The sequence below is a fragment of the Harmonia axyridis genome, chromosome 7 (genome assembly GCF_914767665.1).
Source record: "Harmonia axyridis chromosome 7, icHarAxyr1.1, whole genome shotgun sequence".
Taxonomy (NCBI): Eukaryota; Metazoa; Arthropoda; class Insecta; order Coleoptera; family Coccinellidae; genus Harmonia; species Harmonia axyridis.
Window position 1 is genome coordinate 30,850,933 of NC_059507.1, and position 13,152 is coordinate 30,864,084.

At 33.8% G+C, this 13,152-nt stretch overlaps 1 protein-coding gene across 2 annotated transcripts in view; it reads right to left on the reverse strand.

The window, feature by feature from the left end:
• Positions 1–152: 152 nt before the first annotated feature.
• Positions 153–13,152, reverse strand: part of LOC123684887 (neuropeptides capa receptor-like) — a 34,426-nt gene continuing 21,426 nt past the window's right edge. For both annotated transcript variants that reach the window (XM_045624387.1, XM_045624388.1), the window contains 4 exons: positions 12,240–12,330; positions 7,850–8,075; positions 4,094–4,322; positions 153–2,289 (listed from right to left, as the gene is read on the reverse strand). In XM_045624387.1, coding sequence (XP_045480343.1) covers positions 1,871–2,289; positions 4,094–4,322; positions 7,850–8,075; positions 12,240–12,330 — 965 coding nt within the window. In that variant the 3' untranslated portion in view covers positions 153–1,870. The remainder of the gene's footprint in view (positions 2,290–4,093; positions 4,323–7,849; positions 8,076–12,239; positions 12,331–13,152) is intronic.

Below are 13,152 nucleotides of genomic sequence, written 5' to 3' on the forward strand. Positions count from 1 at the left end.
TCTTCCTGAATTGGCGGAGGGTTATTTCTTGGATAAAAAAACTCTGCTATTGGTTGTGGCACTATGCCCCTAAATTAAATAGAATTTCTTCGAAATTAATTTTGCGGATGTTAAGCAAAAAGTTGGGCTGTGAAGAAAGTCTTGAGCAAAGCTGGTAGTAAGAACTTTATTTACAGGAGCATGGAGCAAATATCACATATCATTCAAATGACGAACGACTAATTAATTATTTACAGGATAGCCCACATAAAACACTCTAGCCAAATATTTTTATGAGTATGAGTTTTTCCGAAAAACACCGAAACAGGTCAATTTATATTTGAAGGGAAACATTTTTTGATTGCAAATTCGTGGACGATAATCCTCAGGGTGACAAACGCTCAAGTTGTAATAGGGATTGAGTGACATGTGATTTAAAGGCTCTGAATTCGATACAGATTTGGAAAATACATTTGAAAAGATTGGGTTCCAAAGGACACTCATGATCTAATGTAACATGTAATAATAAAAAAAACTGCGTTATACGGTATTGAATTCAAATCGAAACAGCGTTTTCTTTCAATGGCGAAGTGGGAATGGTCACAGGGCCGTGCTTGATCTTGATAGTCGATTGAGTGATGCGTTGTAAAACCATATATGTTGTAATAAAGTAAAAAAGTAGATTCTTCGTAAATCGAAAAGTATCTTCAAAAAAATATGTTTGGATAAGAATACTGGAGAATTATATCATAGGGCAGTTTTTTATCCATGGTTGCCAAATATCTGGAGCTTTTACTGCATAAAATTATTTCGACAGTTCTACCGCTTCCAATTAATTTCGGTGATGTCTAGCACCAACAGGTTGTCCAAGTCTAAACGAATGGCGCGATCAAATGGTCTCAGATCACCAGATGTATCTACCAATGATTTTTTTTTCTTTGGGAATATCTGAAAAATTTTGTTTATGGACAACATGTTCCCACAGCGACGAATATTAATGGATAAAGATTCAAAATAATCCAACTTTGTGCCAAAATATCAAATATGCCGTATCTGTTCAGATATAAAAGATTACATCTGTATAATAGATTTGAATAGTCCTTGGTTCAACATGGTGGAATTTTTCATTATTTAATTCAGATTTGTCGGCCCCCGATTCGCATTTTTTAAAACCCCAGTACTAATTTTTTCGGAGGAAATTATTTGTGTCCTTTATAAATTCCTGGCATACAATGGACACAATTATCTTATTCATTTTGAACCGATATGGTGTTACAGCCTATCTCACGGTTGGAGAGCGACTAATTCAAATAATCGATTGGCTATCAAGCCGCAACGATGTCCCGAGACCATCCTCACTTCGCCACTGAAAGATAACAGTCGTTTATTCGATATCCTATCGCACAGATATTTTGATGGAAACATCGAATGAGAATTATAGTATTGTCTAAAAAAATATGATAAAATCTCATATAAATCTCTTATTTGGGATTTGTTCAGGAACTCAAGCACTTCATCTATCATTTCCAAGAAATGAACACCAAGCAGACATTTTTTCGCAGGTTCGTGGATATAATTGCAAAACTTTCTGAATTATGCGTCACTCAATCTTCATTACCATTCGAGATTCTTGAGGTAGTTAACGAATCACAAGACGGCTTTTTTCGGAAGAGCTCATATTCGGAAATAAACTGAAATATTCGGCCTACAAGTTTTATTTGAGCCACCATCTATATACGAAATACATATCTGATAGAACATTTCATTGTGCCAAATGTTCAAATAATTTCCAGGCTTTTGAAATCTCGAAACTGGTCAGTTTTAGTTCCCAAGGAACTTTGAGATCTTCGAGACGGTTTTATTTTCAAATTTGTATCAACACATATTGCTTTCAGACGATACTCTCATTTTGAAATTTGATCAAGTCATATCTTTTGCAGTTTTTTACATCGTTCTCGAAGTTAGGTTTTCTTTTCACTGACAATCTTCCGTTTCCAAATATCACTTGGGTTTCTTCTCTGAAACTCCGTCTACCGTGGAACGTTGTGCTCGACATATCGGAGTTTCTTGATATCCTTTGCTTAGAACACATCGACTGGAATGTGTACTTGAAGGCCTTCCTCATTTTTCTTGACATAACATTATACAGAATTGGATTTAGGGTGGACGAAAAGTAGTAGAAGATTCCAGTTGCAAAGAACATCCAAACGTTGAATTCGTGAATGTATTCCCAATCAGAGCCGTAGATAAAAACCAAGCGCTGAGCATGGAATGGGGCCCAACAACAGAAAAAACCAACCACAACTGCAACTGAACAAAAACATTATTTATTGGGTATCTCTTTCCGATATAGTATTAGGCCAATTGAAAAGTTCCGGTGTGATGCATAGATTGCGGTGCTAGTATTGAATCCATATGATTTTTAGTTAATACCAACATTCAAACGATACTTGTCTAAATTTGACAGCAGTCCAACCATTAGTTTGTGAGATATTACGTTTTGAGTGTAGCTACTTTTGTATTTGAAAAAAGATGGAACAAAAAGAATTTCGTGTGCTGATTAAATATTGCTTTTTGAAGGGAAAAAATACAGTTGAAGCAAAATCTTGGTTTGATAAAGAGTGTCCGGGGTCTGCATCAGAAAAATCAACCATCATTGATTGGTATGCTAAGTTTAAACGTGGTGAAATGAGCACCGAAGACGGCGAACGCAGTGGACGCCCAAAAGAGGCTGTCACCGGCGTTAAAATCAAAAAATTTTACAAAATAAGTTTGAATGACCGTAAAGTGAAGTTGATCGAGATAGCAGACATTGTGAATATTTGTACATGATAAAGCTGTGTGCAAAATGGGTTCCGCGCGAGTTCACAATCGATCAAAAGCAACAACGTGTTTATTATTCTGAGCAGTGTTTGAAGCTGTTTAAGTGCAATAAACCTGCTCCATCATTTCACTCCTGTGTCCAATCGACAGTCAGCTGAGTGAACTGCACACGATGAACCGAATCCAAAGCGAGGAAAAACACAACAGTCAGCTGGCAAGGTTATAGCATCAGTATTCTGGGATGCGCTAGGTATAATATCAACAGCGATTATTATATAGCGTTATTGGATCGTTTAAAGGATGAAATCGTTAAAAAACGGCCCCATTTGAAGAAAAAAAAGGTGCTGTTTTATCAAGACAATGCGTCGTGTCACAAATCAATGAAAACAATGGCAAAATTGCATGAATTGGGCTTCGAATTGTTTCTGCATCCACCGTATTCGCTAGATCTGGCCCCCAGCGACTTTTTCCTGTTTTTAGACCTCAAAAGAATGCTCGCTGGAAATAAATTTAGCGCTAATGAAGAAGTAATCGCGGAAACTGAAGCCTATTTTGAAGCGAAAGACAAATCGTACTACAAAAATGGTATCGAAAGGTTGGAATATCGCTATAATCGCTGTATCGCCCTCGAAGGCAACCAGGTTCAATAATAAAATCGTATTTTGCCAAAAAAATGTGTTCTACTATGGTAGACCGGGGACTTTTCAAGTGGCCTGTTACAATAGGAAGATGTAACAAATGGGAATCATTTCTCAAGTGACTGTTTATTCATCGAAATGCAAATGCATTTGTTGAGGATTAGTCATTTCCAAATGAAGAACAATGCAGTCGTAGATAATAAGAGGAATAAGCCAACCCGAGTACCAAAGCGATATGGTAGTTTCTGTCGGATTAGCAACTTTTATATGAAAATATATGTATATAGGAAATTCATCACTTGAAAGGATTGTCGAAATTCCGTTTCCCCTTTACTGGTTCTCTATAACATTCAAGCGGATTTCAAGGGTTTCAGTGTGATGCAATTTGAACTCGTTGAACATGGTCAAAATATCGTAGCCGATACGATGTACACAATTGAAACATACCAGAAGTAAGGCTGAAATGATTCTTTCGCAGAAAGTTTGAGTTATTAAAATAACGAATGATTTAATAGAATTTCTTCTTTAAAAAAATACCGCGTATCGCATGTAATACCTCAAGATGCATAAACTATTCATCAACCGCCAATGATAAGCAAACAAGAATTTGAGAAAAGACGAATTAGCATTTAGTTAATAAGCACTCAACTTACGTAGCATTCGCACAATCGATTTGTTCGATTGGGCTCTTCTTCTCAAGCGATTCTCATTGATGGATCCACCAATTCCATCCAAAGGTTGCTCACTGTGAGAGATACTAGAGGACATCTTCATATACTGAATAAAAATTATGATGAGAGGTAGAACGAAGAAAAATGTGAAACTGAATTCTATCATGGGTAAGTTTTTCGGTTGATCTATCATGCCACATATTGCAGATTCCTGAAATAAAAATGTCTTCATTTGTCACCTGGCATTTTTTTGAACAGGTAGTGGGAACGATGATGTATGGAGGGAAAGAAAAGTGGGATTGTTGCCTTCGAGATGGAATTCCATTTCATTTCAGTAACAATTTAACATTGTACCAAGCAACATCGCAAGTTATTAATGGCATGATTATATATAAGTACAGCAAATTTTTCGTCGTGAATTCAATTTTGGACGGCATAGGGTTGTTCAAATCCGCAATACGATCTTGAGAGAGTTAAAAATTAGATACAGAATGTGTGTAGAATCGTGAAAAAACTATATGAACCCGCGCATGTTAGGGTACCGGGTTTTTCACCATAATTTGACCCCCCCTTTAACTTTGTTACTAAAAGAGGTACAAAAAAATGTTTTATACAAAAGTTTCACGAAATCGACTAGTGTTTTCAAAAATGATTTCACAAAACGAAAAATATACAGAGTGGGCAACATATTGATTGCAACTTCATTTTTTCGAATGGAACACCCTGTATATTTTTCTATATTTGACTAGCTCTTTTTCCCCTGATTTCGAATATATAATATATGTTTGATCTATTTCTCTTATTCTGAGTACCAAAGAGTTTCAAATTTTTAGAACCACCTGGCAAGCTAAGTAATCAATTTTCAAGTGGAAGGCTGCGATAATTCAAAATGCTCTTTTTTGAGTTATCTCGTTGGCAACGATATACGTTTCATACACAGAAAAAGGAAAAATTTGAAATATTTTCACTTTATGTGAAGAACAATATAAATAAGAAAGCTACAAGGGGAGAATATATGGAGTTGCATCCAAATTATCCAATTCTAATTTATAGTGAAAAACGTATATTAACTACCAACATATAACTAAACCGATATAACTAAAAAAAAAAGCATTTTGAGTTATCGCAGCCTACCACTTGAAAACTGATTACTGAGCATGCCAGGTGGTTCTTGAAAATTTAAAACTCTGTGGTACTCAGAATAAGAGAGATAGACCAAACATATGTTATATATTCGAAATCAGGGGAAAAAGAGCTAGTCAAATGTAGAAAAATATACAGGGTGTTCCATTTGAAAAAATGAAGTTGCTATCAATATGTTGCCCACCCTGTATATATTTCATTTTTTGAAATCATTTAAAAAAATACTAGTCGATTCCGTGAAACTTTTGTAGAAAACATTTTTTTGTACCTCTTTTAGTAACAAAGTTAAAGGGGGGTCAAATTATGGTGAAAAACCCGGTACATAGAAACATCCGAGCATTCTGAAAATACTTAGAAGTAGCATCTCTCGTTATGAAATACAATTCAAAACGTAATTTGCTGAATTACCACAATAACTCGTTTAAAAGGGCACCAAAGGTAAGGCAAACTTTTCATGAGGGTTGTAGAAAATCTATTTAATCATATTCAACTGAAGTATCCATATAGTCGTGAGTTATGAATCGTCATATTTCCAAGTTCTGCAAGACCAGAGTACTGTTAAATGTGTGGATTAATTAGCAGACTCCAAATATGTATCTTCTATTGTCGGCCTTTCCATCAAGCGAGCGAGGCATGGCAAATTATATTTCACTTTTGAGTTATTACTTTCACAAGAGAGCGTCTAGGTTATTCCAATTGATGGACGAGTAGCTAACATTCAAAATGACCCTGCAGCAAACGGATATATGAATTCCTTATAACACATGCTGAATAAAATAATGAAATAACTGAAAGCGTCGTGGCGTGAAACTTCAGGAATTGATAGTATATTTTCTAAATACGAACTTGAAAAATGATAACAAAATTCTATACTGTATTTGTAAAGTATGTAACAAATTCATTTTCAGCTGAACAAACCATTTTAAGAAATAAACCTGAAACACGTCGATTTTTGATTTTAATTTACCGTATTTTAAAATGAGAATCTAATATACAGGGTGAATTACTTTCGAGTAATGAGGTCACCTTTATTTTTCTTTAAATGGCATAATAGGATAATTTTAGAGATTTTACATACAACACCTAGAGGCTTGGAGCATGTAGATTTGCAGATTCTACCTACATTGCTTGGAACATGTGAAATTGGATGTTTCACATTCCACATACATAACCCAGAGATTTAGATATTTTAAGAATATATATTCATCATGCTCAATGAAAAATTTGGGGAATTATTTATTTCACTAAACTACAAGAACTGCAGTATGGTTAGATTAGTGATAATCAATATTTCAGGGCTTCTTTCATACAATACTTGCTGTGCTGTGTTGTGTGTTTGTAAGCTAGGGATATTATAGGATTCAAGTATTCATCTCGTACCTGTACAATGGCCATACCTAACTCAACAGGTATTCATTGCAGTGCGTGATACCGCTTTTGAAGTAAGGTGTACATGTACGAGGTGGTGCTGCTTGAAAACTTGATAGTCCTGTTTCGAATTGTATCAGATCGCTGTGCGTCTGAGGCAATTTAGAAGAACGAAACAAAATTTCGAGAGAAAGAACAAGAATAGTTCTTCAATGATCTAGAGCGAATGACAGAGGTCTAACCTAAGAGATGAGTCTATTCCACATCGAGCTTGCTCGGAGAGAGACGTTCTAGAGATTTTATTAAACTATTAAAACTTTCACTGTGTATTAGTGAATCCTCTGCTAAACCTATAAATCCAACAAAAACACTGAAAACTTACCTTAAAATTGAATAGAGAACACATTACTAGGTTGATAAAGAGAACAATATTTTTACCTCGATTTTTTTCCGCAAACTAGCACTTATTGTACTGCATATACTGCTGAGCACCCTGTTCATGATGTGTGCAGCAGAATATAGTGGTAACTAAAGGAAATATTCCCACTGATTATATTCGCAGTATCGATAATGCACTGGCGTCAAAGAATGTAATGACATATTTCCTTTTAACAACACTTCTGCGAGTTCTTTCGGATTATTCTGTGAGATCGAATCTAATCAATTTTTGGGTTGTTGAGTCATACCTGTCGGGAGAGCCACAGGGTTCTCGTTTGGAACCACTCCGTTTATTATTATATCAATGATATCTGCTTGATCTTCTCTCAGCTCGGCGTAGTGTGTTACGAGTTGTTAAAACCGACTGAAATAATCACAGGCAATCGTTATCGGACGCAATTAATGCGTTCGAGCCGAGAATTGAAAGAAAAACGGCCGTTATACAACAAGAGACATGATAAAGTGATCGCTTCAAAAGATGACCAGTTTTTTTAACGCGTGACTCGTATGCTGCCCGAAAGATGGGAGAAAGTAGTGGCCAGCGATGGACAATACCAGTTTTTCAAAATAAAGCCTCGAATTCCGGAAAAAAAAGGCGGAAGAAAGTTGTACGCCTATGTATAATGCTGAAGTCTTCTACGGCTGAAATATTTGACCTAATTGGAAAAATTCAGCAATACCAAAGATATCTATAGTTCACTATAAACTCATGGAATCTGAGGAAGATGTCGATAACGCTTTATTACGACACAAATCAATCACCCATTATGAAAGAAAAATAAAACTTACTTTTATCACAATACTGTCGGTTGCATTTTTCGGATAGGTTAGGTAATGTACATCCATTAAGTAATAGAATGGCATAGCTGTTACAAGACCGATGAGCCAGAGGGTGACGATGATTTTGACCGCCCTTGGAAGTCCTGTGAGGCTGTGTATGTGGAGAGGGTGACATATTGCCAAGTACCTCTCTGTTGAAAACACAACTATCGTCATGACTGACACGTAGGAAGCCCTTGAAGAAAATATTATTTTGTTAATGGGATTCAGAAATATTCTTTTGAAATCTGTTTATGAAACTTGTGTGCTTCTGCTTCATTTCTTGACTTTTGTTTGTAGGTATAATTAATTTTCTTTGAGGACTCATTTGTTTGGTTAAACTGAAGATATATTTCAAATAAAACGAACGTGAGGCAAAATATTATTTATAATGGATCAGCAAAACATCACGCCAATTTCAAGGACTAAAGAATATTGAAATGAATCAGGTAGAGGAAAGGCCATACAAAGGGAAGCATGATCTGAAAATAACAACAAAAAATGGTTCAACAAAAAATAAATTGAAAAAAAAAATAAATTTCAGTCAGATATTGAAGAAGTAGAGGCACCAGTAGATGCAAGGAATATTATTGTAAATGTGTGCATGTTATAGCAGAGAGAAGGGAGCTATTAACCAAATGTAATCAAATAATAGATAAAACGTTTTGCTACAGAAAACCATGTTTTATTGAACTTCTGCGCTTGCACCCTTAAATAATATCAAAATTTGTCGTTTTGGGACATTTTGTAGAATACTCGGTACTGATCTTTTTGCTAAAGCTTTCAACTCCAAATTTTAAAATCAAACTTGAAGATAACTTTCCAAAACAGGATAAATAGATAATCAAGAAAATTTCTAAAGCATATCACGTGCTGTGAAGTCACAGAACTTTACATATTCAAGCAATCATAATATTCATCAAGCTGGTAGCATCATCAATTTTTCCATGGATGTCAATCCATATTTGTAGTGATTCTTGTTTTCCTTATGCTGTCCCTTAATGTTTTCAAATGGAGAAAATGACATATATTTCCCGCAGTCCCGCGTCGGTGTGATTATAATAATAATAATTATATGGTTTATTCTCAAAGCTTCGTTGTTGTCAGAAGAACTATAGGTGAATATTGATATCATTTTCAACTTCCTTTCTTTCGTATTAGTAAATAGAGGGCAGTACTGTGCGACGGTCGATTATTTTTTTTTTCACAAAATTATAGTGGTAGTTCTTTTGTATTGATTTTTGGTGGTTTTTTTTTCACGAATATTTTAATTTTTGTACATTGCACATATCACCAATTCTTTTGCGAAAAACGAAAAGTTAGCAAAAAAAATTTTTTCATTAGCAAATTGAAAATATTTACTTTTTACAATGTAGATTATTGTTTAAGGGAATTATGTGAAAACTTTATAAACATCGGTGATTTGTAGAAGAAATATCGCTAATTTCGTTTTGAACTGAGCAGCCACGTGGTGGTGTTCCCTCTCAAAACAAGAAACTGTTCTGAACCTGTATTTACTGGCATGAAGAGAAATACAATTTTAATCTTCATTCCTCTTGAACCCATATCGTTCGGAACAAAAGGAATTCATTTCCGTTCAGATGGGAAAGTGAAACTGTTCCAAGTAGAAAGCGAGTAAAGACAGCCTTCGGCATAATTCCCTCTGAAAAAAAAATAACAGGGAGGATATTTCGGCAGAATTCGTTATGAAATTATTAAATTGGTTTGTTATGAAAGTAATGGTGAAGAAGGGGTCCTTATGATTTTGTTAAGTGGAATGCAAATTACATTTCACAATATTCCATTGTGCCTTTTACTCTTTGATTTTTTTCTTGAACACTGGCGGTTTTTATCAATTTTTCCAACTTGGATGAATACTTATATATATTCAGTACGTCTTCATCTAATTTATACCTGATGAGGGAATTAATCTATTTTCTACGGAACATAAAATAGCAGAAGCAGGTTTACTACTCACTTTTATATGATTTTTAAAAATGCAAATTCTATTGAATATTATGTCCTGCAGTTTATACATATAGGTTAGACTGGTCGATCTCTCGGAATTGGAATTGAAGAACATAATAGATCGATTCTTTGAAATGTATCACTTCGAATTACCCTATAGATTTCAATGAAACATAAATTTTACACCAAGAGGGTAAAGGTAAACGTTTAGAGTTTTTGTTAATATCTTCAGCTCAAAAAAATCTTGCAAATGATCAAATAAATCTCCGCCTGTCTCTGGTTTTATCATCTGTTATTTTGGAATTTATATGTACCTACTTGTGTGTATCTGATAATTAGTTTTGAGATCGGGATGAAACCCGAAACATGCATATCTATGAGAAATTATATATTTTTATTGAAATTTTGAAACATATAGTCAAGTGTTTTATTTCTTTTGTAAATATCTAACATGTTGATTGCTGTGCACAGTTAATATTTTAAACTTAACTCTACAGTATTATATAGTTTATTTATGTATTTGTGTTCTGAATAAACTCTCTTATAACATTATATCCGTGATCACAAAACCGACGGAGTTGAGACTTAGGTTGTTGATATAAAATAAAAATTTCAAGAATCTTGTAGGTTATCAAACTGATCGTACATGGATAATTCAGTAAGAGTTTTGAAAAAGAATAACCAAAATTCATACATTTTTATGTACCGGGTTTTTCACCATAATTTGAATCCCCCTTTAACTTTGTTACTAAAAGAGGTACAAAAAAATGTTTTCTACAAAAGTTTCACGAAATCGCCTAGTGTTTTTTAAAATGATTTCACAAAACGAAATATATACAGCGTGGGCAACATATTGATAGCAACTTCATTTTTTCAAATGGTACACCCTGTATATTTTTCTATATTTGACTATCTCTCTTTCCCCTGATTTCAAATACATAACATATGTTTGGCCTATCTTTCTTATTCTGAGTACCAAATTTTGAGAACCACCTGGCATGCAAGCTGGCAGTTTTCAAGTGGTAGGCTGCGATAACTCAAAAAACAGCATTTTGAGTTATCGGAGCCTACCACTTGAAAACTGATTACTGAGTATGCTAGGTGGTTCTTAAAATTTGAAACTCTGTGGTACTCAGAATAAAAGAGATAGGCCAAACATATGTTATATATTTGAAATCAGGGGAAAAAGAGCTAGTCAAAAATAGAAAAATATACAGGGTGTTCTATTTGAAAAAATGAAGTTGCTATCAATATGTGGCCCACTCTGTATATATTTTGTTTTGTGAAATCATTTCAAAAAACACTAGTCGATTTCGTTAAACTTTTGTGAAAAACATTTTTTTGTACCTCTTTTGGTATCAATGTTAAAGGGGGGGTCAAATTATGGTGAAAAACCCGGTACATGAAGAATTTCGTGTGAAATTTTGTGTTGACAATGTAGTCAGAATAATGAAAATTCAAGCAGAAAATCGGAATGAAAATTAATATTCCAGTAACAACAGATTCCAATTAGTGAAATGTTTGCAAGTAAATATGAATATAAAATATCAATTTCAAGCATTATGTGAAATTTCGAGTTGATCGCATCAATAGAATTATAGAAAGCTCAAGCATAATATCGGAAAAAAAAACTAGGAAATCACTAATGTAAAATGAGGGATTTTTGATCGTTCAAAATGAAGGTTCAGAATGAAAGATTTTGAAATTATGTTATGAAATTATGACCAACTTAATTCTATTGATTCCCATTGTAGAATGCAAGGATTGTGATGTATAATTTCGAAAAAAAGTTTGTCAAATTAGATACAATAAAATTTCTAGATTGTTAATTATTCTGAAAGATACTTTGCCGTTGAATTTTTCCTTCACATATTAAGTATTAAAAATTTTCATTTGAACTTTTGACGTAAGTTGATGTAAAATATTTTGGATCAGACTTTTCTTTCAAAATAAATTATGCCAGATATTTTCTTTCGATTGATCTTATGAATGACATATAAGTTGGTACCATTATTTGATGGATTATTTGATCAATTCAATTCTGTAACAACATATCACGATTCATAGATAAGTTAACCTATGGATCATGCCTTTTTCGTTTCAAAGGGTGATTTGTTTTAAGAGAAAATTTCATATGAAATTTCATTTTCAGTTCCTTTTATTTCTCGAACAAAGGGTTCGATAATTTGCCATATTTTTTTTGAACTGCAGTAGTTCCGGTGATCATATTGTTAGATATCGAATATGGCCACCCTGTACTAATTGTGGACATTGATAATTGTGTCTTCAAGAAATGAAGCATAGTCAATATTCGAATTCACAATAATGAGAAAAAATAAACACAAGAAATTGGTATATTCATTAAAAAAAAATTGACTCTTTTCGCACTTACATCTCCGAAATGAGACCTCTTAATTTGCAGAAGAAGACTCCCAGTATCCAGGGATATTGATGCCAATAGAGGGCCACATCATTAGGAAGACCTGAAGAAAGAATTTTTAATATCTCTCGTTTTCGGCGAGCTATTAGGAAAGACGATAATTAAGAATAATTAACGTAATTTGGGGAAGTGTCGTCGAGTGTATATTGATGAAATATTGGTAATCTATGGGAGAATCGAACCCATTGTTCGAGATACGCTGCAAACTCAATCTAGAAAATGAAGTCTTCACTTCACTACCCTACTTCATCTGGTATATACAGTGTGGAAAAGCCAAATGGAATAAATTCATTATCTTGGTTGTACATAGGTATTTATGGAAAATCTTGAAACACATCAAATTTAAATTTTAACTTTCATTCTTCTTCGTAAAAATTGCGAACCCTACCTTCAACCTCCTTCGAAAGACAGATAGGTACAACCCCCAATTTTTTCAAATTTTCACTCGATTTTATTAGTTCTATTTTAATTTTTGCAATAAAATAAAAATATTAACATTACAGAATAAATATTGAATATTATCATTTGCAAAAAAAATGAATAGACCTTTCACACGATATATCACAAGCGCATACTCCTCATTTGCAATGTATATATTTTGAAGTGTTATGAATACTGCAAATTTGAACAATAGTTATTCCTATCTCGAAAAATATTCCAAGTACAATGAGTTCTCAATATGAAGACAAAAATTTCAAGCTGAATTAATAAAAATAAGGACATCAGTGATGTGGAGTCAGAAGGTTAACGACTAGTGATTCCCTCCTTTTGATTTCTATATTCTGCTTGAATTTTCAATGATTCTGATGACGCGGTCAACACAAATTTTGTATGAAGCTTAAAACTGTTATTTTATATATGTAAT